This window comes from Lepidochelys olivacea (genome assembly GCF_965140295.1).
Source record: "Lepidochelys olivacea isolate rLepOli2 genome assembly, chromosome: 7".
NCBI lineage: Eukaryota > Metazoa > Chordata > Testudines > Cheloniidae > Lepidochelys > Lepidochelys olivacea.
The window spans coordinates 94,300,774-94,328,742 of NC_140417.1; the positions used below are offsets into that span (position 1 = coordinate 94,300,774).

Consider the following 27,969-nt stretch of genomic DNA (forward strand, 5'->3'; position numbering starts at 1 on the left):
TGTTGCTAAGAATTAAAATAATTAAAATGGCTATTTATAAGCACTGAACTTTCTGCATTATACCTGAAAACTTCCGAATTCAGAATGCATCTGATATACCCTCCACTTCCCTGGGTCAATAAAACATCAAATCCATTTATCAAATACAGTAGGAAGCTACCTGCCATTTGTGAATTATTTGCACATCCCGAGTGCTAATGGAAATGTCACTGTCATAGCCATTAATCCAAAAATGTCAAAGAATAAAGCTGGATGACGGCGATGAGCAAGAACATAAATCACAGCCAGCACAGCAATGCTTGGAATGCATCTGTGACAGACCTTATGAATGAATCTCCAACAACAAAGCAAGCTCTAGGCAGACTATGGTGCCTACCCTCCTATTTTGCACATTTAAGATGGTATTTTTTGTAAGATACTTATTCAGCAAACATTACATAAATGCTTACTTAGCTGTAGCTAAACACTTCTAAGGAAATATATTTGATCAAATCGATTTGCAGAGAAATTGTTATACACTAAAAACATTGCAGAAAGAGTTAAAATTTTACCGACAGTTGTATATAAAAATAAATGCTACAAGGCACCTGGGGTTATCCATTTTAGTTAAGCATGAAAACAGTTTATAAAATTATTACTCCCCCAGTCCCTCACCTTGTCCCTCACACACACACAACTTTCAGAAACATTCACATTTTGGTCTGAAATTTTCCATGCTTAGTCTCTGCTATATGCTAAATTATTTTTGGGGGGGAAACTTTGAACATTATCCTTTTGGCTAATTTTAAGTTATGGGAAAATTAAAAATCAGACTTCTCACTGTAAAAACATTATAACCTCACGTTTTTGAGCAGGACGATAGCAAAAAAGCTAGAACTTGTAGAGACACAGTCCTGATAAAAAACAAAATCCTTCAATTGGTTTAGGAAAATGTAAAAAAGAAAGTTATATGTGACTGAGAAGTCACTTAGAGCATTCTCACTAGAGAGATGCTAAGATTATAGCACAGCTTACTGGAACCCTGCCTTCTCTGTGATATCATGGCACACTTTCCCTGTATGGCCTGAGGAGGGAGGGGCTGCTGCTGGGAGAATATTCAGGAGGCAGACTATAAAAGTCTCTTTGAAACATATAATGAAATCTAAAAGAAAGGTCAATAAAACCATGGGCTTGGAAGATTATTACAGTTTATTTAATTTCATTTCTAGAAATATAGAAAATGTAAGTTAATTATCCTAGCTGAGTAAAAGTTGGAAAAGGAAAAGCATTCCCTCTCAACCTAATAGAGGGCAGAAAACCCACATTCAGGAGTAGATTGTTGGGTCTCAAGCAATGAACAGGTCATTATGTTGTGCAAGTAAAAGTAACATTACATCACTGTTTCAGCCAACCCCATGGCATTTGAGCAATGAGCAATATGGTAGTGGCTCTGGAGTTCCTACTAAATCTGTCTTTACATTCAGGTACAACTTTTTAGAAAGGAAGGGAGTAGGAAGTTAATGTAGTACACATAGTCAATTATGACTTTTACACATACACACAGAGTCTTATAGTCATAAACCACATAACAATCTGCCTGTAAACAGCATATCCTCAAAGATTCTGCCAGGAAATTAATAACTATCTCAGGAAGGGATGGAAAGGAAGAATTTTTTCAGAGAATTAAATAAAACTCTAACATATTTATACATAGCAAACATATGTATTAATTGTATAGGAATTATAGGTAGAGCTGTTAGCAATGCTTGTAGTTAAGGTTGCCCAACACTTTTCATTATTCATTATTGTGCCAGAATCACAATCTGGTCCCTGGTTTCAGAGCAGTCGCCATGTTAGTCTGTATCAGCAAAAACTACAAGGAGTCCTTGTGGCATCTTAGAGACTAACAAATTTATTTGGGTGTAAGCTTTCATGGGCTAGAACCCACTTCAACAGATGTATGGAGTGGAAAATACAGTAGCAGGTATATACCGTACATGAAAAGATAGGAGTTGCCTTAATAAGTGGGGGGGGGGTCAGTGCTAATGAGACAATTCAATTAACAGCAGAATACCAAGGGATACCCTGGCTCCCCCTTGCTTGGGGGAGGGAAGGAGAAGAGGGGCAAATGGGAGTAATTTGTGCCAGCCCTATAGTTGGACCAGATTACCTCCTCTGCACCAGCACATCTGTGCAGGCTGGTGGGGTTTGGGGGTTGACAAAGGCTCTGCCCACCCTCTGTCCTTGCCCACCTATTCCCTGCCTGCCTGCCTTTGCAGGTTGGGGATTAGAAACCCAGTGGAAGCCGCCACCCCCTGCAGCCCTGGATACTTGTAAGTCAGTACAGGGAAGTGAAGGAGCACTAAGCAAAACATAGACCTAGAATGCCCTGGAATGCTAGAATGCCCTAGCAAGCTATCATGGAGGCACTGTCAGTGCTTTGGAGGCATGACCAGGCCTCTCAGCTTCTTAAATCCAACCATCCTGCCCTTAAACTACGTCTCAAACACATTTCTTTAAGAAGGCAAAGTAAACTGTTGTCTCAGCAACATGACAAATAAGACTGCAATCTTTAAGATCATGCATTACTCACTCAAGCAACTCCATGAACTTGTCTTCTTGTTGTCCACCCTTTAAACTTCAAACACCTTCCCCAAATATACTGGCATCTACTCCTGTTGTTCTTGTCTTAATTTGGGCCTGATCCTGTATACTCTTTTAAGGAAGTATGGGCTGGATGAATGCACTACAAGGTGGGTAGAAAGCTGGCTAGATTGTCGGGCTCAACGGGTAGTGATCAATGGCTCCATATCTAGTTGGCAGCCAGTATCAAGTGGAGTACCCCAAGGGTCGGTCCTGGGGCCAGTTTTGTTCAATATCTTCATAAATGATCTGGAGGATGGTGTGGATTGCACTCTCAGCAAATTTGCGGATGATACTAAACTGGGAGGAGTGGTAGATACGCTGGAGGGGAGGGATAGGATACAGAAAGACCTAGACAAATTGGAGGATTGGGCCAAAAGAAATCTGATGAGGTTCAATAAGGATAAGTGCAGGGTCCTGCACTTAGGACGGAAGAACCCAATGCACAGCTACAGACTAGGGACCGAATGGCTAGGCAGCAGTTCTGCGGAAAAGGACCTAGGGGTGACAGTGGACGAGAAGCTGGATATGAGTCAGCAGTGTGCCCTTGTTGCCAAGAAGGCCAATGGCATTTTGGGATGTATAAGTAGGGGCATAGCGAGCAGATCGAGGGACGTGATCGTTCCCCTCTATTCGACATTGGTGAGGCCTCATCTGGAGTACTGTGTCCAGTTTTGGGCCCCACACTTCAAGAAGGATGTGGATAAATTGGAGAGAGTCCAGCGAAGGGCAACAAAAATGATTAGGGGACTGGAACACATGAGTTATGAGGAGAGGCTGAGGGAGCTGGGATTGTTTAGCCTGCAGAAGAGAAGAATGAGGGGGGATTTGATAGCTGCTTTCAACTACCTGAAAGGGGGTTCCAAAGAGGATGGCTCTAGACTGTTCTCAATGGTAGCAGATGACAGAACGAGGAGTAATGGTCTCAAGTTGCAGTGGGGGAGGTTTAGATTGGATATTAGGAAAAACGTTTTCACTAAGAGAGTGGTGAAACACTGGAATGCGTTACCTAGGGAGGTAGTAGAATCTCCTTCCTTAGAGGTTTTTAAGGTCAGGCTTGACAAAGCCCTGGCTGGGACGATTTAACTGGGAATTGGTCCTGCTTTGAGCAGGGGGTTGGACTAGATGACCTTCTGGGGTCCCTTCCAACCCTGATATTCTATGATTCTGTGATTCTATGATTTTGTCATTGATTTAATGCAGTTACTTGCGTGGGTAAGAGTTATTCATGAGGAAGGATTTGCAGGAGAATCCTGACATTGGAGGCTCTTTGTAGAACAAATAATAACAGATTCCCTGACCAAAGTGCCACGTACATCTTTAATGCTACTTAAGTACATAAATAATAAATAATAATAATAATGAAAGAAGCAAGACTATTTTGACTTGGAGGTAGATTATGCAGAGACCTTAGTTAACTCGACACTTGAGAGAAAAAAGTGAAAGAACTGAAAAATGCCACAAAAGTGCCAGATAAGATACCCTGTGGTGGGCTTTAGGTGAACCCATACTTGAGGGATAGCCCTTAGCCTTTGTTACTACATTAAACGATCATAAGAGTTAATTTGTTGGTAGCATAATCTGTTTAATTTTTTCCCCTCTAACAAAAAAGTAAATTGTTATGCTTCATTTGTTACAGCCAGTTTTTGGGTAAGCAGGGGATGATTGAGATAATGAACAGCAGCACCCTGTGTGTTTTTAACAAATGCAAAATAATATGCAATAAAAGAAAAAACAACCTGTAAAGAGAAATAAAATGAAAAACGTACCCCAACACAGGACTGGGCATGACTTCCCGCTCTGGGCATTGCAATCTGCCATTCCAGGTTGAAGCATCACTCAGACTTGGCCCCCCAGCCCCTCCGTCATGACAGAGAGTGGACGGGCCAAACCTGAGTGGTGCTACAATCTTGTGTGCCAGGTTGCAAGGTGGTCAGGCCAATCCTGAGCAGCATTGTGACCCCAGGTGCTAGGGGTCCACCATTGCAACGCTCAGAAAGGGGAGCTGGGTCCAGCCCCATGGGACAGGAGCTACCACTGTGGGGTGAATGCAAGGCAGCCTTGCTCTGCACCTCTCCCCCCAAACAACATTCAAGGCCTTCCAGTCCCCAGGGTAGCACTCATCCTCCCCAGAGAGCCTCCCCACCCTCCCATCCCCTCAGGACCTCCCATGATAAAATGAAATAAACTTCCCCAAAAATCAAACAAATAATGATAAATTTTTTTTTTTACAATCACGGGGCTCTAATAATGAACATAACAAAACAATTTCTAGTAAGGTCTTTCCTTTCAGGAATATGAAATATATCACAATACAGTTCTGTTTAATCTAACGTATTCTCTTGAATGGTTGGAACTTCCAGTCTACTATATGTAATGGTTCCTTGGGCAACACTTTCAGCCATAATAAATATCACTCTAGACATCATAAAATAGCCTTCAACTTCTGAATCATAAGAGCCATACATATTACATTTTATTATTGACAGGGTTGGTAGCACCGCCTGTTATTAATATACCTATTATAGACCTTGTTTTCCGTTTATAACTTTGCCAAACTTTTACTGTTTGGGCTAGAATTTTCCAAGTTGAAAAATACCTCAAGTTGATTTTTTTTTTAAAGTTTTAGCCAAAATGGTTCTGCCATTTTTGAGAACAAGGCTAGGGAAAATAGGCTTTGACATTTAAAAAAGTTGTGACCTTTCCTTTGTAAAGCTCTAGTAACCCCATGCTTTGGGGTAGGTATTTAAAATTTGGCATGGTGGCACATGCATTTTGATATGTGCATTTTGATATTCCTGTGAAAGTCTGCCCAAATTTAGCCAAGTAATAAGCCTTTGGAAAAAAAAAAACTCAGTTTGAATGTTCTCTGCAAAGACTTCTTAATAGATTAGCATCCAAAATGTCTAAAGATTCCTTCCTCGGTTGCTCCTAGTGTTGAGCAGACTGGCATGCAACATCCCTAGAAAGCAACTGGACATTGCTCTAACCCTGCAACTGCTGCTGTCAACTGCTCTGGGCTGGGGTGTAGGCTGACACTGAGAACTGAGAGCAGGGAAACTGTTTCTCCTGTGCTTCCTCCCCCAGGCACCCTGGAGGATGAAGCTGCCTGACTTGAACGCAGAAGAGACAAGAGCCAGATGGTGAGAGAGGAAAAAGACTAGACTGGAACACTGAGCCTAGTGAACACTGGAACTGAGAGCGGGAGGAGAGAAGGAGAAAGAAGGAGTGGGGGACTGGGACATGTTGAGGAAGGAGACAGAGGTGGGGAAGGTGGGCAGGTTGGAACTGATTAGGCAAGGAGACTGGGAGCCCATGAGAGAAACAGGATTGGGGGTAAAAACTTGGATGAGGATACAGGGACTGGAATGAGAAGCAGGAATGGAGACTGGCACTGGGTAGGCAAGGAAAAATGAACAGAAGAGCCCTGGGTGGGAAGAGACCCAGGTCTGGGACAAGGACAGATTGGTGAATATAGAGCAGAAGGGGTTGAGTTTGGGGAGAACAGGCAGAAGAGTATGTGCCCACTAGATCACATTCTCCTCCAGAATTTGGACTGGAATCCAAGTTTCCTGAGCCTCACCATTCTTCATCTGTCAGCAAAAATCTATGAAACCCACTGGCAAAGTGTGTTTTTTATCCTCCTCTAGAGCTGGTCCACAGAGAAAGACAACCTACTATTGCTATCAGTTACTCCATTAGCACACAAGACAGAGGGCTCAGCTGAGGAGATGAAGGTTCCAATCCTGCTGATGACCCATGTGGATGTTAACATGATGCTACATAGTTGAATTTGTTTTTTCAGTTTGCTTTTTTTACAAACTTCAGAAATTACACACAAAAACTACATTAAAAGAACATTATTAAGGTTGCAAAATCAAGCACTCAAAACTTAGGATATGCCAGAATTAAGGTTGTCTATGAAGCCTTAATTTAGTCCCCTTGTATGTATACATTATGGTACAGTCTTTAACTACATGATTTCCACAGGCTCCCTACCTCATTTAGCACACAGGATGGATCTATTCTGTTGTCTGTATGATATCTGCCTCACTGCAGAAATTGAAAGGTGTGTAGTGAATGAGGCAGGGGGACTGCAGGAAGAGAAAGGATGGTCTCACGGTTAAGGCAGTTGAATGCTGACCTGGAGAATTGGATTCCATCCCTGCCTCTGACATGGAGTTCCTATGTGATGCTGGGCAAGTCACTTAAATCAAACTTTTCACAGGTGGTAATTAATTGACTGTTTCTCATTTCCTAGGAGTCCAACTTGAGACACTGTGGTCTGATTTCCAGAACTGCTAAGTGCTCACAGCTGCATATGAAGTCAGTGTGAGACTTGCTTAAATATATAAAGTGCTGTATAAAGCTAAGTACTCTGAAAGATCAGGCCCATGGAGTCTCAAGGACACCTAAGCTGGCACCCAAGTTTGTCGGGACTTTTGACCTTAATCTTTCTATGCCTCAGCTCCCCATCTGTAAAATGGAAATAATATCCACTCATCACATAGGGATGTTGTGAAGATTAATAAATGTTTGTGAAGCACTCAGTTAAGTATAGCAATGAGTGCCATAGAAAGCGTATGAGGTAATTATTATTCTGTATTTACAGCAAGATTTCAATAATAAATAAGGTAAATAAGGCCTGGGGTCACACATTGAACAATGAGACAAAATATTTAACTCATTAATTGAGCACCATCCATCCTGTGCATTGAATGAGGCAGGGTCTGTGGAAAAAATAGTATGTGATCATATAATTAAAGACTGTATCATAATGCAGATGCACAAGGGGATTGAATTAAGGTTGCACAGGCAACCTCTATTCTGGCATTTCCTAAGTTTTCAGTGGCTGACTATGAAACCTTAATGTTCTTTTAACATAGTGTTTTGAGTGTAATTTTATGGTAGACTATACCTTTGTATTACATAGTGATTATTATGCTACTAGAAGACACAATAGAAGGACAATTCAATCTAAGCAATGCTTAGTTTCATTAGAAAACTTTCCAAGTGCCTTAATATTCAGGGTCTTTATTTAAAACCATCTAACTGTCAGCATTTTCGGGTCCTGAATATTTAATACCCTTTAAAAAATTAAGATGTCATAAATTAATATTTTCATTTAAATAATTTAACTTCATTTGGAAAATTATTCTCACAGTTATCTACATAATCAAAAATGGTACTTTCAAATATAGGTGAAATAAAAGCATAAGCAAAAGACAAAATTTTTGTATGCTATAGAAGAGGATCACTACCTGGTTTAGATAAAGAAATTTTTTTTAATGTCATGGCAGCTATAATGAAACATACAAATACTGTAACATTCAGAATTCTCTACTTACATTCACATTGTATGACATCTAAGTTAAACTGCTGAACAGCTCCCATGCTTATCTGTTTTAACTCACTGTCCAATAGCATCTGCATCAGGGATGTTGAAAGATGTTGGCAGGCTGACATGCAAGCTGTCTGGGCCACTTTTCCCTGACAAAAAGGGTAACAAGTTGTCAGATAGCAAGCAAATTGTATACCACCAGATAATAGCCTGTATTACTTTATTTTATATATACACACACAAATTCTTAACAATAACTACACTTAGAACAGACACTGAATGATTAATGAAAATTTATTTGATTCACTTTTATCAGTTTTGAATATAGTTAAATCTTTAGGAGTATTAAAACACAACCAAATACGTATTAAGCAAGAGTTGGTCATTTTTCTGGTCTCATAGACAAATCCAAATATTTTTCAAGACTATTGACTGGAAGAGTGTCATGAAAAAATATTCGTTGCTGAAATACGTTGTTAACCTTACGATGACATTTTTGAACACAATGAAAACTGGAAGGGAAATTGGCACATAGCATATGTGTAACACCATAAAACAGACAAATACCTTTATAGAATCAAAACATTTGCTTTTACCTGGGTATTTTACCATAATAGCTCATTATTATATAAATATTAAACTGTTGATTTCTAGCCTAAAAATCTGCTGCTTTCGAACTTCAAGCCTGTCCGTACTCTTTTAAAGTATTTGACAGGTCAAATAATGGTCCATGGAAATCAACTACTTACAAAATGAATAGTGGCCCTCTGCTGTACAAAACAGAAATAATTTTCTAATCACAATCCAGTTATTTACATTTTCATTACAATTTTTGCAGAATCCTTCAAAAGAAATTATTTCCTGTTACAAGAGACTAATAAAGCACAATTTAGCTATGAACATGCTAAACGATTTAATCAAATATGTTAATTTAAAACCAAATAATATGAAAGTTGCACTGCAGATGGATAACCAATTAAGAAGAAATTTCAAAACAATTATTCATTATGACTACCTCACTAGAGCTATCTTTTACCCATAATGTTGCAATCTTTTTAAAACACAGAAATCTTTGTGTTAAATTGTAATGTTATGCTTTACTGAACTTGTGGTTTAATGTACCTTTAAATAAACATGTTTTAATGTAACAATCTCAGTTAATGATATAATTTATTTTGTAACAGAGCTCAAGTATTAATATACTATATTTTTATAGGGAAGAAATGATTTAGTATACCTTGTGCAATACAAATAACTTTACCTTTTAAATTATTACTATAATTTTAATTACAGGCCAAAAAACAATTCAGACTATTTTCTAAAGGATAAAGAGACAGATTTTGCCCTTAGTTGTGTAAGTACAACTCATTCATTTCAATGAGAGTTGTATGTTTATGAGTATCAGAGAGCAAAATCTATCCCTAAATATTTTGCGTTGTTTTCATCAATTTACTGTTATAACTGAATTTATCAAAAGAATATATACATAATACAATGTAACATTCTGGAATTTCCTTGAACTTTTCCTGCTTTTGTTCATGGATATTATATTATGCACTCTGTTCTGATGTCATACGGGAACTTCCAACAACTTTTACCAGTATATCTTTAGCATTAGGACACCTTGAACGGTAAGGAGCTTTATATCTAAAATGAGATGTCAATTTCTTAGTTGAAAGCCTTAAAAAAGTAAAGCAGGAGCAAACAACATATTTGACTGAAACAGATGAACTGCCAACAAGGAATGTAAGAAACAATGCAAGAACAGCATGCTAAAAAGTCTCCCAAACCCAATGGTAATTACATTGGGAGACATGCAGCTCTATTCCCCAAGCAAAACAACATCAATATGAATGGGGGGGAAAAAGGGGAGGAGGATAACCAATGGACCACAATTCATTTAATTACAATGTAGTAGGTTTGAGATACTTAATGGAAATGTCATTTTGATTTAATGGAACAACTAGTGCATTTCAGTTTAATGTACTGCTCCATCAAATCAGCTCCATGTCCTATTTATGCTGCCACCATAATGTAATAACAGTATAAGCAGAGTAATAGGTTGTCAAGAAAAAATTTAACATTCAATGTATTTTATATGCAAACGCAGCGTGTATTCTTATAAACAAAAGATTCCATTTTACCTTTTTTCTGACCAAACTTCTGAACTTAAGTGTTGTAAACTGGCATGTATCAATAGCACTGGAGCCCAAGATACCGGTTACGATACAGAAATACATGATATGAAATAATTCTGTCGGACTTTTTAAAATAAGTATCAATATATGTGCATTTAATGCTTATTTTAAATGACAAAATGCAAACATCCTAACATTTAAATTACTTCCAACTATGCACTTGAACTACAGGCTTATTGTTCTCATGGTGCAGTCAAGGAGTGATAAGGCGGGAAGTTTACTGTACATAATTTACAACTATTCAGTGAGATCACTAGGTTTTTGTAAATCTAGGTTAAAAAAACTAAGGCTAAATCTATTAAACTTATCTGTAAACCACAAGAATCTGAGTTATTACTCTACTAAACTAATTTAAACTCCTTTATAGATTTACTTTGCAATGTTCAGTATTTCCAAATTCAAAATGCACAGGGTTATAACACTTATTCATAAGAGGATAAAATAAAAATTCAAGTAATTTTTTTAGAAAATGTGAAACAATTTCAAATTCATATCTGATAAATGAGGTCTGACTATATTTATATTCCAATTTATATCATGTAACAATTTGTCATCCTTACTTTCAATATTTTTCAAAATGGATGTTTTTAAAAGGAAACTTAAGGGTCCATGAATATTATCATAATGTACTACTACTTCAGAATAAAACTAATTCAGTTAATTTTAAAACATTCTTAATATTTAGCATTTGTAAGTTTGGGGTTTTTTGAAGTTATTCTGTCAAGCAAGTACATTAAATAAACATATCTGATGTCATGCATAAATTCAGCAGTTTTATTGCATTCTACTATTGCAGACCTCTATGAAGAAACTACTACCATCTCATCTTCACATGAGTTATAATTGCCGGTATCTACTAAGCATATTCTTTTACTGCACCAATGCAAATTTCAGGAAACAAGGACCCTAGTCTATTAGCAAAAACACCTGCTAATTTTTTTTTTAAAAGGCAACTACTTTTACCAACCCTTTACATTTTGCTGAAATACAAGTTTGTAAAAAGAGAAAACCCTTAGACAAACTTCTTATATTTCAAAGGAGCTTGTAAAAAAAGAATCTGCTGACATATTAAATCCTTTCTGTAGTACCCAAAAGCTTTTCTCTTAAGAACAATTGTAGTAAAGAGACATTTGGCTCCTAGGAAATTCCCAAAGGGTCAGCCATATGCATCCTTCCATGGCACCTTCACGGTACTGCTTTCTCCATCCATGCTAGCTGTCTCAAAAGCAGCTTTCATCATTCACTAGGGTGTCAGTCAATATGATTTATGGACTGCATTCAACAAAGTCAAAGCATATAGAATGAGAAATATGACTACAATCTGCTAATTTGTTTTGTATTGAGCCACTTAGACCTGATGTCAGGCTAAGACCGGCAACATAATTAACCAGTCAGTGACAGATTCATCCATCCTCCCTGCCAGGCAGTGCCAATCAAAGACAGCATGAGGCCACATTTGGAGAAGTCAGTAAGAAAACCCATTCTCTAAGTAGCCTATGTGGGCTTCTGATTGACAGCTTTTGACTATAGCTTGTGGAGCACCACCACCCTTTACCCAATAGTTCCTCACTGCAAGCTGTGAAATAAGGCTTTCACTGCCAATCACAAGAACAATAAACCAACACAAACTACCATCCCCAATGAAAAAGAAAATAAGAAAACTTGTCTGTTAAATATAAAAAGTTAAGCTTCAAAATTAATTTAATTTTATTAAAAGATATTAAGCAATTTTTAAACTTACTAACACTGCAAGAAAACTAAAATACATATGCTTTAGTAGTCACATTAATTAATGGTTTTGTTTAACAACTGCAGTAACAAAATCCAACTTTTGATAAACTGATGAAAAAATTATTTCTTAAAATAGTAGGAGAATTTTAAAAATACATAATTTCACTACTATTTATGTAATTCCTTCTCCCCAAGGGGTTGATCAAAATAAACTAAAGATTCATGTTGAGAAATAATTTGTAATTCTTTTTTTTAGTAGTCATAGCTTCCTCTAAAGCAGCAAAGAGTCTTTAACTTTGTACTAACAAAATACATGCATCACTGTTGAAAGAACTCCTTAACTATCTGGTCGTCCACTTATTAGATAAAAAAATTCCCATTTATCCTTGTGAAACAGGTATTATTCACTATTGTTTTAAAATTAATTTATCTCAGAACTTAAGCTATAAGATATCCTGATTTTTCCAAATAAGGGTGCAAGACTGTATCTTTTATTCACAGAAGCCATCCCATTCACTTGATGCTACATATATATGGATTTGTAGGATGAGGACCTAAGTTTTTATAGGTATAGTGACATTATAAACCAAAAAAGTGAAGCTTATATAGGATGTTTATGTGAGAAGAACCCGAAGATTAAAATAAACTCATACAGCCAAATCCTAGTAGCTTCTGCAAAGCAGAGACAACAAAAGCTTCATGATACACAAGGACTGCACAGCTCCAAAAGACAGTGCATCTCCATACCATTGGTTAAGAGACCTGATCCTGATCCGTTACAAATCACATAGGATTACTCCAACCCCAGCAGCAAGGAGTGTCGGTGTTGGGAGATGTGCTGGCTCCTTCAACAGAATGGGAAGCTCATTTACCCGAACTCTGTACCTGCTCTACACCTCTCATAAGGGCATCTTCTTCAGCTGCACATATCACACCACTTCTGCGACTCTGGATCAGTCAGCCCAGGGCACAGCTGGTTTGTGTGACTTCTTGAGGCTCATACTCCGTTACTGACACATAACAGGTATCATGATTTAGTAAATTTATAGCACCTAAATGTATGCTAGATGATTCACCGAAGAAAGAGAGAAAGATTCTTTCCATTCCAAGGAGTTCAACATTTAAATGTAGCTATTGATTTTTATGTTAATTGGAGCTCATTGAATATTGTTTGCTTTTTTTGCCATTAAAAGAGAGGGTAGGTGTTAGCATGTAGATTAAAGAGGAAGCAAGAGTCTAGCACTGTGGACTACACAATCCTCCTTTTCTGCACCATGCAATGTCAGCTACAAGTCCGTCTGTGGTTTTCTGTGCAGGAAAAGGAAATGGGATTCTTCTAATGTAGGGCAACTTTCTGCTGAACAAGCTAGTATTTTATGGAACCAGAATACACCTTCATCCAGGATAATTATATTCCTTATTCTTGTGCTTTATCTGCTCTTCTGTATTTAGACTGCAAGCTTTTCAGTGCAAGGGCTCTCTTTTACTATGTGTGCATCCAAAGCCTACCACAAGGCCTGTTATTTGGGATTTCTAGGCACTAATTTAATAAAAATAAATCATAATCTGTGGTTTTTAAGATTCATTTTATTTCTCCACTTCAAGAGCAAGGGTAATTCTGGGTATTCCTATTTCCTTCTTTACTTCCTCATCCTCAATTCTTGTCTGAGCATCAGCTAGAAGGGGTGCTTGAGTATCATGTGAGGTGCCCTCTCCCTCTAAATTCTGAAGTCTCTGAAGTACTCCCAGGCTTTCGCAATCTAGACATGATTGACCATGACCCTTCCTGCACTCTTATATGCCTCCTGCATGGCCAGTATGTTGAACATTTTATATAGAAATATTTTCTATTAATGTTGCTGGTGCAGTTATCTCCAGACAATTTGATGGTTCAGCAAGAGCCTCGAACTCTGACCTCACATATGGGAAATTTTCAGCCCCCAAATTAGATCTGATAGTCTTCTCTGTGAATCCCAGGATGGGGCTAAGATGGGGCTAGTATTAGCATACAGATTGGCTCGATGCACATATTCTCATATATTTCACACAGAAAGGTGCTGGAGTTGCTGAGACTGATCAATCATGGGGACTTCAAATAGATGATGATTCTTCTGAATCAACTCGGAATTCCATGGCTGACAGCCGCAATCCTGACTGTTGGCTCCACGCATGGAAATGAGCACACTGGATCTGGTATCTTGCTTGGGATTCAATTGAATGGAGTTTGCCATTACATTTTTGTTGTGAATACACCATTATAGTCTTCATTTGAAGTTAGGCACTTTCTTTTGTTGGGGCAAGAGACCTGTCATAATGGTCTACCCTCAAAAATTGATCGAACTGAGGAGTTTCCAGAAGATCTTCAGAAAATACTCCTGCAACCAATTGACTGAGCTAGTGATGGCTTAACTAACTTTTGCCTTCCGCTATCTGCATAATGACATCTAAATTGCGTCTCTGCGGTCTTCCTCCTCTTGGGTCATCTTGGTTTAGAGATAATCTGCAACAGGTGAAATGACAGGGGAGACTACTTGAGCATCAATGAAAAAGTCTCTTGCTGAGTGACCAATTGCCAAAAAGACTTTTTTGAAGTCTTATGCCACTGTAATCTCTTCAGGACAGGGACGGTCTCTTTGTTGTGTGTTTGAACAATGCCTAGGAAAATGAGACCCTGATTCATGACTGGGGCTTGTAGATGCTACCATAATGCAAATAATAAATAACAACAATGGTTGTGCAGAAAGCAAAGAAAGTAGTTTTCACCTCCAAAACAGCATCCAAAGTCTTGCCCAGGGAAACTCTTCCAAGTGGTTGACAGTCTGGTTAATTTGGACTGCTTCCACTTTAAAAAACAGTAGTCTTTCTTGCTGTGAAGAATTTTCAAGTTACTTGAAAGAAAACAAATCGCTCAAATGTGGAGTGAGCTCTTTACCACTGTGGCTCAGGAAATTATCTCAAGGGAACATATACCAAGTTTTCTTTGTAAGTTTTAGCCAGCAGTCACCAAATCAGATCCATGTCCTTTCTCATTTGTGATGCATGGAAGTGCTAGAACATCTTTGTTGATGAAGACTGTTAATATTTCCCTAGGGGTGGAAGGTAACATGCTTGCTATCCTTAAGGAAGCTGTTCTAAGGCCTCTGTTAAAGAAACCATTACCAATCCATTAACAGGAGTGAATTAAATTAAAGGTGTGTGTGTTATGAGATAGTTAAGAAGTTAAGTGAGGGGACAAAGGCAATGGTGCATTCAACATGCTGATGATGTCCTGTACCATGAACCACTGTCTATCTGAAATGCGGGCTGGATAAGGCTCAACCTGGACAAGACAGAAATAACATGAGTGCTGTGGGGGAAGCGTTATCAATTAATATAAGCACCCCTGATTAAGGGCAGGTATTTGTCCTTTTAAGATTCTGGGCTAATCTTGGATACTGAGGTAACAGTTTTGGTCAAAAGTGCGTTTTTCCAGATGTGACTTGCAAGAAGTGCCCTCTGGAAGCAGATCTTGCTACAGTTACGCATGCCTTTGTCACTGGCAGATTAAATTACTATAATGCACTGCAAATGGGGCTACATACTGAGCTCATTTGAAAACTGAACGTAGTGCAGAACATGGATACCAGTGCTCCAATATATTTTTGGGTGGAGTTCAAGGTGATGGCTTTGAATAGAGGTACTCAAACTTCAGCTGTCTCAATACAGAAGAGAGAATGCTGTTCGTAGGGCATTTTTCATGAGGGATCTTGGCTTCAGAAATGGGTCCTAACTCTCTTTGGTCTACCAGTCTATTTTCTGAACATTCTTCAGCCCCCACTTTTTTTTTCTTTCAGTCATTGGAGGGTGGGGAAGGCAGGTTGACGGAATATGGTGGGTTGTTTGATGGGTTACTGTCATTAAAGGGGTTTGGTGAGTAATAGTAGACCATTACATTTTAGTTTTAATTGGATAAAATACCCACAGCAAACTTTGGATGGATGCTAAAAATTGGAATTAATAAAATGAAAATAATCCTAAATAGATGTGAGTCAAAAAAGTAAGGGACAGTGGAGGAAAATAATATATGTACAACAAAAATTCCTTTCCATTTGTTAAAAGAAGCAACAATTTAAGGGACACTATTCAGGTTTATGCACCCCCCTACCCTCCGAATTACTTTGAAAGTTTGTTTCCTCACACACACACACACACACACACACCCCACCTCAAATTTGGAGATCAGGACTCCTCCAACTTGCTTTGGACAGCCAGTCCTAGGAGTGATGTGTTATTAAAAATAATCCAACTGTTTGGCTGCTCCAGATACAAAGCTGTGAACTAAAATATACACATACACACTATGATGGAGTTTTTAGTATCTCACCACTGAAAGGACTGCTGTTGAAGGAGACACTGAGGAATCCAGGCCTTCAAAAACTACAGGAAAAAAACATTTAAAGGGAATAATTTTGAGCCCACAAAACTTTGACATATTTCTTTACACTTAATATATGTGTTTTTGTTTCTATTTTACTAAAAGCACATTTTTATAATTCTAATAGTGCATTTTCTACATCTCTCTTTATGTTTATGTTCAATAAAAAGCACACCCTATGGTAGCTGGACTCTGGAAATTCTTTGGATATTTAGTAGCTTCCTAGATACAACAAAAACAAAATAACATCTCAATCTACTTCAAATATATTTTCCCTCAAAAATAAAGATATAAAATATGTACTAACTTTAAAAAATAAATGTTTCTAACATTTACTTCAAAATCATACATAATAAATGCCTTACAAAATCTTTCATTTTTTAAAATATGAGCCTAATGCAATCAAATGAAATCAAATTGGATATGATACATCAAAATTCGACATGCATGTAAAATTACCAAAAAAAAAAAAAAAAAAAGGCAATTCTGCCACTCCATGTTCCAAAACAATTGCTAACAAACCCAATATTAATTTCTCAATTTTCATTATTAATGATCATGGAAATAATCTGTGGTTGATCAAGGTAAACTGCTTTTTACAAAAACATGATGACCTGAAAATAATCAGGGCATGGATGAATCCCTAAATGCAATCCACCATCTTTTTACACAAAAAAATTTGAGTGCAGACATTCCTTCAACTCCAGCCAGTATGTGCACCAGAAGGAACATAACAACTTTCACCAAACCTTTATTCTGTGCCTCTGTTTCTCCATTTTAACCTTATTCCATATGCACATCCCACAGCTGCATTTTCCCACCTGACCTCACTTCCAAAAGGTCTTAAAGTCTCCTCTGAATTATCTCATTTGTGATACAATGCACACCCTATCATGTTTCTGCAAGGCTTTTAGGGCTCCTTCTGTCCCAAAATACGAAAGACCAATGTTAGTAATTAACCTGTCTTTTGCATGCAACCACACGAGTTACCCAGTGAGTCATCAAACAAATGGAAGGGTTTTGGTGGAGTGGGGGGAAATTTATTAAGTGATTAAATATTGAAACAATAAGCCTGCAGGCAGTTCATAGTTTTTCAATTTACATGCTTTTTCTTCATCTTGCATCTACTTACCGACATAGCTGCATGGTCATTGTTGTTATTCTGAGAAGGAAACCAGTAAGGCAATCAAAACAAAAAATTAAAATGTACTGTCAACATCAAAAGAAATGTTGGCATCAGTAAAAGGGAAGAAAATTCTTCAGAAAACTTTTATTTTATGAGTCTTGGTACTTAATTATTAAGTACTAAAATTATTTGCCATAGTCTGCATGAATGAAAAATATCTAGATCTAGGAAGGCTTAAATTTGCTATATACATTTTTGATATTCTTAACACTCACAGAAGACAAAATTATTTTGCTATCTCAAACTGATAAATTGTCTAAAATTCAAAGAAAGTCAAAATTCCTTGGAAAATGTAAGAAAAAAAGGTATAAACAAATTAAAAATTATTTTGCAGACACAAAAAAGTGATTCAATTGAAATAGGGGTACTTAATATAAAGATTGTCTTTTTCAGTGGTAATGAGCTGTATGTCAAAATAAAAAATCCAAAGTAATACATTCCACAAGTAACATTTTCTGAGTTCATCTTCTAGCAAGTTTTAATTGTAATAAGTATTAATTATATATTTATTAAAATATTTAAAATAAAAATTAAATGGTTCCTTTAAAATATTTCCATCATGTATATTTAACATCCAAACTACAAAGCACATGGTTATTAGCAATTTATTAATCTATTTAATACAAGCAATACTTAGGAATGCTTTAGGACAATGCAAGACTAAATAAAGTCTCTGTTCTGTATGCAATTTAATTTTTCACAAATTTTACTATTAATGGTAATTGGATGAACTAACAAATGTGAAAAGAAAATATTTTCCTTTTTCAAGCCTTTTATGTTAACACTGTTGCTAATGTACAGTACACCTACACCCCTGGAGTATATGAGAACTTTAAGGAGAAAAAATGCTAGGGAGACATCCCAGTGATGCCACAGTTGCTATGAGAGCAAAACCTGAACAGTTTGGGCTGTCATCTTTCCCATGCAGTACCTAGATGCAGTAACTTAGATCATAGTGAGCCTGTTTTGTATTCTTTAGATTCAAACACAAAACAGTATAATTGTATAAAACAAGTTTTTACATTTTATATTCAGTTTTTTTAAAGTTATGTCCCGATCAATGCAAACACATCTAAGTATATGCCCCTATGCAAGCATGGCGCGCGCATGCACACACACACACGTGACTGTCTCTATACATTTAGAAGTAGTTATACATATTCCAAAAATGAAGTAGGTTCTAATGTCAGATGTCCAGGAATCATAATGTGTAACATTCTGCTGTGCCATACCATATCAAAGCATATGCACAAGCAGACTGAAGTCTAACCATCCTCCAATAGGTAGCACACTCTGTCTGAATCAGGCTATGGAGAGCTCATGGGAGCAAGGTGGCCATGTCTCCAGACTAGCAAACACCTGAATTATATTCTGCCTTTCCGCTATGTGGATACACAAGGGGTGGAGGGAGAAGAGGCTCCCTGTACCTTCTTCTTTCCTCACCATACCCACAACCAAATGAGCAGGACTTGGTTCTATAGTTTCTGGATATAAAGAGTTCTGAACTATTAATATATGTTTGAATATCCATGATATTTCTACCACCAATGCAATAAGGCACCAACATTTTCTTGAAGTAAAATTGTGAAGCTTTGATTTTGTTAATGAAAAGTCCATCTAAAAACTATCCCATCCAAAATCCTATATATGGCACATTACAATCTAGCTTTGCTTAAGACATCAAAATCTCTAAGGTTAGGCTTATTTATGTTTTATTAAATTATTTAATTATGAAAACAAGGCAGCTTTGTGGACTTGTCTATTGAAAATACCTTTATTATAAACATCCTTTTTAGGACAAATATTTCCTATTACAAATCAAACGTTGAAACTAATGGTAAGGAAAATAATTAAATACTAAACTAATTTATATATCATTTCTACAACTTTCTCACTAATATTTATATACAGAGGTCTGTGGAACAGGTTTCCACATTTTGTTGACTTGTTCACAAATCAACCAGGTCAAGCAAATGTGTCCCAGGTTATTCTATTAGAGATGCCCAGAATAAGAAAAAAAGATACCACCCTACATTTTATTGGAACTGTAATACTGGATCAGATTGGTAGTCCATCTAGTTCAGCATCCTGTCCGCTACAGTGGCCAATACCAAATACAAGAAACCAAAAGTAGAGAATTATAGAATAACCTATTCATCAGGGGAAGTTTCTTCCTCACCTTCTCAGCTAGAGGTTAGGTTATGCTCTAAAATATGAATTTATATCCCTTCCATTCTTTTTATTCAATTGTTAGCTGATATAACTGCTTCTTTCCATTCTTTCCCATTTGGTGCTACAATGTTGGCACAGATAGGCAACTTCTTGCAAGGAAATGGCACTTATGTTAGCCCACTAAACCCAGGGTTACTTAACATGTAAAACAGTGTCACCAAACTGAAATTTGGAATCCCACCATGAGTGCAAATGGCAATAAGCCATATAAGTATACCAGTTATGACTAATGAGTCATTGTCCCTAAAAGAGGATTAGAAATGTTCCATATCCCTCATATTTCACACAACTATTAACCTGGTGTGAAAAAGGAATACTTTAAGAGTGGGGAAAAAAATCAAAACCACTTTAATATTAGATTTGGAATACCAGATCTGTCCCTTTGTCCACCAACTCTAGTATCTTGTCTCCTCTACAAATGGCCTAATATATGATGCTTTAGAGGAAAGCAAAAAAATCTCAAATTCCCTTACCTACTTTAATTATGCTATAGTGTTCAAAGGTGAAATTCTTTTCTTGATTTAATTTCCAACATAGATGTGGAAACTCCAGACTAATAGGAATATGTTATATTTATTAATAAGATTATACACCCATCCAGAGGCACTGAATGTGGGTAAAGCAATCACACATCAAACAATAACAACAAGGAAAAAGCTGAAGCACAATGTAATGAATCCATAAAGGCTAGATGTTTTGGTCCAAATTCTGCTGTGGCACTGATATAAACTGGAAGTAATTCCACTAATTTCATTGGAGTAACTCCAGATCTACAATGGTATAAACTGAGAGCAGAATCCACTCTAGTAGTTGTGCACTTGTCTTGAAAAGTGACCAGTCAGACAATGAAATATAATAATTGATACATAAATCACATGAACAATACCCTCTTTACTTGGAGCGAAGGAAAATAAGGAATTTATCTGACTCATGAATGAAGATGTTTCAGTGAGAACTCAGACAGGTAGAAGCCTATGGAGCTTTTATGGACAAAAAATATTTTAGCTCAAACAGAGCTTTGAGTTTAAATTTTTAGATGCTGTTCAAAATCATGCACAATGCGCATGGGTTGAATCAGGTTTGCATTCTGTGGATCAGTGGACTTGTCCACAGAATTTGCAGGCACAATTAAAATGAACATTTGAAAATCTGGCACTAAGTGATTTAAGTTTTATGAGATCTAAAAAACAGTATGAATGTTTACTACTAGTAGTTTAGTTTAAAAAAAAAGCTTTGAGATGTTGCATTTTATTTTCTTCTTTGAAAGTAAAATCTTTCACAAATATTTTATAATTCCATTCATCATATTATATAATTCTACACTGAATAATGCATCAGTTAGCATGTAAGCAATCTGAAATCATGTCTATCCCACTAAAATATTTACTTAAAAGCTATTTTCTTCCAAAATCAGAAAGTTTAAATTTATAGAAAATAGGACTCCAACAATCTGAAAACAAAGCCTATTTTGTATACTTACAGGCAAATGAGTAAAAACTTGGAATGTGCTTCTTAAAAAATTAATAAGGTCCATTAAATATCCACTAGCTCTTCCAGCAGACTCAGACATTGTCCAATTGTAGTCAGCAAGCTGAATAAATTCATCAATTTTTTGGTTCAGTTTGGTGTATATTTCGCCTTCTGCTGCATGTCTTGCATCCTGAAAAAAACCAAACCCCAATACTGCATAATCACCACTCAAAACGTTATTAAAATGGATATAACTCATAGAGGTGTCATTTAACAGAGCATATGACTTTTTGGGAATCAAGTAAAACATTGACTAGTTTTTAAATCCATGCTGTAACTTGTGGCTTGAAAGCACAACATTGCCAGTGGCAACTTAAATTAAATCCTTGATTTTGTAATTTTTTTTTTAATATCATCATAGTACCATCCTGAATATGGTTTTTCAGATACTATGGTTATGTGTACTATAAAAGTGTTGAAAAATGAATCTCGCTGTAGAGCAACATCAGTATTCTTCAGATTCATCCAGGAGACTTGGAGTCAGAATCAAAAATCAGTCAGTGGAAATCTTTAACTCCGTTTTGGAAACATATAATGAAAATTTACCAGACCAGGAACAAATTTATTTGCGTACCTTTACAAAGAAAACTGATAAAAAACCTAATTATCATATCTGTTATGGCTGAACATCCAGGAATCACAAGATTTTACATTAACAATATACATCCTAAATAATAAAAAAATGCACATTTTATGAATATGCATTTCCTCTTCATAAATTACAGTATAACACACCAGGTTTCAGAACACACCACTCATTATCAATCCGTCCTCAGCAATATCAATTTTTTTGTGGGATAACAGCAATTTCTTACTTCACAGGGACATTGTAATGATGAATATATTAAAGATTATGAGGTGCTCAGATACTATGCTGATAGGAGTCAGTTAAATAGATAAGATAAATCCCAGAGCAGGTCATGTCCCACATAGCACCTGAACCTCTCATACATCTCAGGTGTATGGGTGAGGAACCGGTGGCTCTTTGAGATATGTTGTCCACACAGATTCTACTCTTGGTGCATATGCACCCCATGTAGGCAAGACCAGATTCTTTTCAAATAACAGCGTCCAATAGGGCCATGCCTGTGCCCTGAATTACCTCTCATCCCACAAAGCCGAGGGCATAAAGTGGAGTGGCCTCAAGTGCCTCAGTTCCTTTGCCAATTAAAATCCCATAAGAGCAGTCTCTGATTAGCAGGGATGGAAGGCAGGTTGCGGAATTTGCATGTACATCTCAAAATCCCATAGTTACTGCAGGGTATGTAACTGCTCTTTCTACTTCGAGTTATTGTTCACACAGATTCCACTATTTGTGACTAACAAGCAGTTGCCTATTTGCTTGGAGATGTGTAAGAGGATGTGAGTTGTCCCTTCACCAGTTCAAACACAACAAATGGCCCTGGTAACCCTCAAGGATTCTTCCCACTACTTTCTGCAAAACTCACATTGTGCCACCATGGGGATTAGGGGCTATGCCCAGGGAAGGAAATTTTGCTATGTTCTTCTGAGGAAGAGGAAAATGAATACACATCTTCCAGTAGTGGGGCAGTTCTGTCAGGCATGCCCTGCCTGGTCTTGCAATCTGCACTGAAGGGTGGTTTGGCAATAACATCCTGTAGCCTCTCGATGACAAGCGAGTCCAGTGCCGATCCCTCAGAAAGGTCTCTACACCAAAACGGAAACCCCCTGGATGACCAAAATTAGGGTCTTAGGTTTAGAGAAGTGAGCCTTACGGGAGGCTGTTTGCCTCCTTTTTGAAGAGAGGTATTTGTGCCTGTTCTCATCTTTGGAACGATGCTCCTTCTGGTGGACTACATCAGTTTGGTGCCCCAGCTTCCACGTTAACTCCACCCACAGGGCCACACAATAATTTCATATAATTTTGCCCCCCAGCCTCACATGTGCCCTTTTCCTCCCAGCTCAACTATATTCCTCCTGCAACTTTGGAGGTACCGTACCCCTTACCAGGCCTGGGGGGAGGGAAGCTCCCCAGGGATTTTTATCCCCTCTCTCATTGGCCTGGGGGTGGTGGGGGCATGTAGCTCACAGGTCCTTCATGCCTGCCCACTCTGCTATACCTGGGGGGGGAAAGGCAACTCCAAGGGACTGGTCTTCTCCTGATTCCCAGACCTGGGGTTATAATATTAGAGAGAAGGAGAGGGACAGGGATGATACAGGGGAACGGATATATTTTTTCACAGGAGGGGAGGCGTAGAGAGCTGCCCACTGCTACTGGGTTCTTTCTGCTCTCACCTCCTCTTTCCTTTCTTGCAGAATGGCGCCTGCTGCTTCTTCTTCCCCCTCCTGAGGGAATGGGAAGAGAACTCTGTCTGTCTACTGCTGTAGCTGTGATTGGCTGCTCTTTCCCAAAAGGTGAGGAAGTGGGGAAGACAGCCTGAGAGTTTTTCTTCCTGAGTAATCTGAAAACTGAATTAAAGCTGGAGCTTCTCACATAATTGTGAGACTAGCTCCAGCAGGAGCCAAAAATGTGTTACTCTGAAATTAGGCAACATTGGAATTATATTTACTTGCCTCTAAATTTGACGTGTGCGTGTGTGTGGGTGTGTATTTGTGCCAGATGAATGGGCAAGTAGAATTTAGTAAGGCTGCTCTAACTTGCTACTTCAGGAACAGACAATAAAATAGCTGAGCTGCTAAAAACTGGCAGGACAATGATATAAAAGTACTAGAAAACCATAAAGGAGGTATGGGAGTAACAGGAGGTACCAGATGACTGTCTAAAAATAATAATTGTACCAATTGTGAAGAAAGGAGATCCTACTGATACAACAACAATAGAGGTATAAGCTTATGGTTGGGATCCGGAAAAATCATGATGAAAGTAATTGTCAACAGATTAAAGACAATTTTAGAGGAAGAAGTAAGTGAGAAACAGTACCGTTTCAGACCTGGCCTTAGTTGACGAAAAAAAGCAAAAATGGAAATTTAAGATGTTTGCTGTTTTCATTGACTTTACAAAGGCATTTGATTCAGTTTGAAAGAAAGCATTATGGAAAACAGCACAATCATATGGAGTTCCAGATAAAAGAATTGCAGTTATAAAAGCTAGGTACAAAGATTCCTGCAATGCCATAAGAATTGGTGGGAATTAAAGCAACTGGTTCAAGTCAAAGTTTGGTGCAAGACAAGAGGGCACGGAATCACTTTTCATCATGTTATTAAAATGGACATTAAGAGCATTAGAAAAGTCGGACGGTGTGACACTGGATGATCTAGAGCAGTGGTGGGCAAATGGTGGCCCACACGTGGCCCGTCAGGGTAATCCACTGGCAGGCCACAAGACAGTTTGTTTACACTGGCCGCCCGCAGCTCCCAGTGGCTGCGGTTTGCCGTTCCTGGCCAATGGGAGCTGTGGGAAGCGGCGTCCCGCACATCCCTGCAGCCTGCGCTCCTTCCCGCAGCTCCCATTGGCCGGAAACAGTGAACTGCGGCCACTGGGAGCTGCGGGCAGCCATGCCTGCGGACAGTCAATGTAAACAAATGGTCTCGTGGCCTGCCAGTGGATTACCCTGACGGGCCACATGCCCACTGCTGATCTAGAGTTAAGCTCCTTAGCTTGTGCAGATGACATTGCAGAACTGACAGACATGTTTGCATTGATGATGATACTCTTCACACTATTGAAAAATTGGTGTAGTCAACTTCAGCTTACTATAAATGCCAAAATGACTAAGTGGTTGCATCTTGGGAAAGGGACAATAGATAAAGCGCAACAGCTAAGTCATATAACAAGTAGATTCTTGTGAGTACCTAGGACACTTGATCAGTGAGGACAGTTCCATCAAGGATGAGGTTACAAGGAAATGTGCTTTAGCTAGAAGTGCTGCACAGAAATGGGTGAAGTTATGGACTGAAACAAACATTATATATACTAAACTGAAAATTTATCAAACCAGCATACTAACAGTATTACTCTGTGGTCTGGAAGCAGCTGCATTAAATGAAACATCAAAAGGCTGGATGTAGAGGAGATGAAGAGTTCTTTGAAAGACGGTGGATATAAAGTGGAATGATTTTAACACAAATGAAAAGTTAGAAGGAGAGTAGGATGTGAAATCAGGGTACAGGGTTGATTACAGTTGAAAAGATTACAGTGGTGGGGACACTGCAGAACACAAGCAGATAACAGGATGCCAAAGTAAATAATGCAAGCACAGCCAAGGTCAGTTCAACCAAGAGGCCAACCACTGACTAGATGGTGGGACATCATACGCAGGGCCCAGGCTGGGGTTAATGGAAGAACAAGCCATGGACAGGAATGAATGATGACTCTGTACTGTTCCTCAGGTCTGCAAAGATGCTCAGGGATGAAAGAGAAAGAAGCTCTAACTTGTACATATGTAGATTTTCATTACAACAAAAATTTTCTCTGAACATTGATAGAATCTCACTGGTTCCACGAAAAGAATAATTTGATTTATGTTTTAACTCTTTAACATATCAGGAAATTCGTAACTAAATATTCTATGGCACTTTTAATTCTACACTCTTGCTTGTAGTCATACAGTATTTACTCTTCCTCCATTCAGGCCCAGACTGGTCAAGTCAGACAAACCAATATTCAAGTTGGCAGCAAAACTCCCACTGATTTAAAAAGAAACAGGATTAGGCCCTATTTTAGAACATGCCAATATGGTCTTTTGTTGTATCATCACATGACATTGAACAATGTGATATACAATTTTGCCCAAAACTTATATGGGCTATTCAGGTGTAGGAAATAAAAACCCTAACAAAAACAAGTAACAGCAACACAGGTAAATGTACACACTTATTTACAAAGGTATTAAATTGTCAGATTATATCAATCAACTGACATGCAACTAAATTTACTATCTTATTCCCTGCATAATTCCCTTATTCTTAATCATTAGAATATAAGGTATATAAACTGAGAATCTTAATTTCTCTTTCATTTACAGTTCTTTGCCTAGAGTTTCCTTGGGGAACTTTTAACGGAGGAAAAGCATTTACTGAATGTGTAAAAATGTCAAATGAAAGATTATCCTAAAATGGCATTTTATGATCAAAGCAACCTGTAAAAGCATCAAACAGATCTCCTAATTTGACATTTAAGAGTCTAGCAACTTGTTAAAATGTCAAAGTATTATACTGGCATTTACTATTTTGTGGATTGATAGGACTGTTAAAGCATCAGTTAATGATAAACCTTTACTTGATCTTTTTATTTAATTCATAACAATCTGTAACAACAAGAACTGTACATTAACTCCTGCAGGAGTGAGCTTCCTGAGCCTAGTGTGATTGATTGTTTGAAAAAAAGCAGACACTGAGGGATTGGTTGTTCTCTACCACCTGCTAACTGGATCCAAACAGCTGGCACAGGTCTATTTAAACAGTGACAGCACCAGTCCCCCTTTTTGTCCTGTAGCCAGATTTTGGTTACACCCATCTATTTTGCTTTGATTATAAAGTTACAATAGCAATCATGTGCTGCCAATATTTTAATAACAAAGGGCTCCACATTCTCACCCAGGAAAAATATTGAACACACCAGCCTTTTGGGGTAATCCAGCCCACTCCAAAAGCAAAAGTTTAGTTTTCAGAAGTACTACTGTGATCCCAAGGGATAAATCAAAAAGACATGGCTTACCAGTGTTTAGTAATGGGGCAAAATCACCTCAACTTTCCCTTTCATTTGGTAACAGAATTTTAACAAGGGACTTCTGGGAGCTCCCAAAACTCCTACCCGCCATCAGAACAGTGAGTTTGATGGGAAGGACTGATTTCTTCAATGACTGTGCTCCTTTCTTTGAGAGAGGCCCCAGGGGGCAACTCTTCCATAGTACCACATGTATACTATACTATACATGTAGGAGTCCATTTTATCAACATGCCCTTCAACATTTGAATGAGGCCATTAGGAAGTTTAGGACCTACCTACATGGGGAGTTATTCTGAAATAGCTCCTGATTAACTCCCTGTGTGGATGCTGCATTCTGGAATAAGAGTGCCTTATTCTGAATTACTTTAATTTACTGGATTATAATAATCTGAAATAAAGCAGCTCATGAAAGCTTATGCTCAAATAAATTTGTTAGTCTCTAAGGTGCCACAAGTCCTCCTTTTCTTTTTGCAGATACAGACTAACATGGCTGCTACTCTGAAACCTGTAACTTCTCAGTGTAGACAATCCGTTAGTTGGGGGACATAGGTTTCAATATGCTGATGACACCCTTTTTTATATCTCTATCTTGTCTAAACCAGACTGAACCTCTCACCTAGTGTCTGAATGAAACACTGTCTAAAAAAATTAAATAAGATATACATTAAAGTGATATCATGGGGGAAAATAGGCAAACCTCTAAAAGGTTAAAAATGGAATAAATTTTAAGAACATAAGAATGGCCATTCTGAGTCAGACCAATGGTCCATCTGGCTCAGTCCATCTTCCAACAGTGGCCAGTTACAGATGCTTCAGAGAGAGTGAAGAGAACAGGGTAATTTATCAAGAGATCCATCCCCTGGCAGCCAGAGGTTTAGGGACACCCAGAGCATCGGGTTGTGTCCCTGACCATCTTGGCTAATAGCCATAGATTGACCTACCCTCCATAAACTTATATAATTCATTTTTGAACCCTCTTATACTTTTGGCCTTCACAACATCCCCTGGAAATGAGTTCCACAGATTGACTGTATGCTGTGTGAAGAAGTACTTTGTTTTAAACCT

The 27,969-nt window shown here is 37.9% G+C and overlaps 1 protein-coding gene across 5 annotated transcripts in view; it reads right to left on the reverse strand.

The window, feature by feature from the left end:
* EXOC6 (exocyst complex component 6) overlaps nt 1–27,969 on the reverse strand; it is a 182,031-nt gene that overhangs the window by 42,284 nt on the left and 111,778 nt on the right. For 2 of the 5 annotated variants that reach the window (XM_084634108.1, XM_084634109.1), the window contains exons 18-20: nt 21,205–21,384; nt 17,439–17,468; nt 7,971–8,112 (exon numbers count right to left, since the gene is read on the reverse strand). In XM_084634108.1, coding sequence (XP_084490234.1) covers nt 7,971–8,112; nt 17,439–17,468; nt 21,205–21,384 — 352 coding nt within the window. Of the gene's footprint in view, nt 1–7,970; nt 8,113–16,255; nt 16,309–17,438; nt 17,469–21,204; nt 21,385–27,969 lie in introns of all 5 variants that reach the window. The other 3 variants (XM_084634110.1, XM_084634111.1, XR_014712418.1) reach the window with 2 other exon arrangements.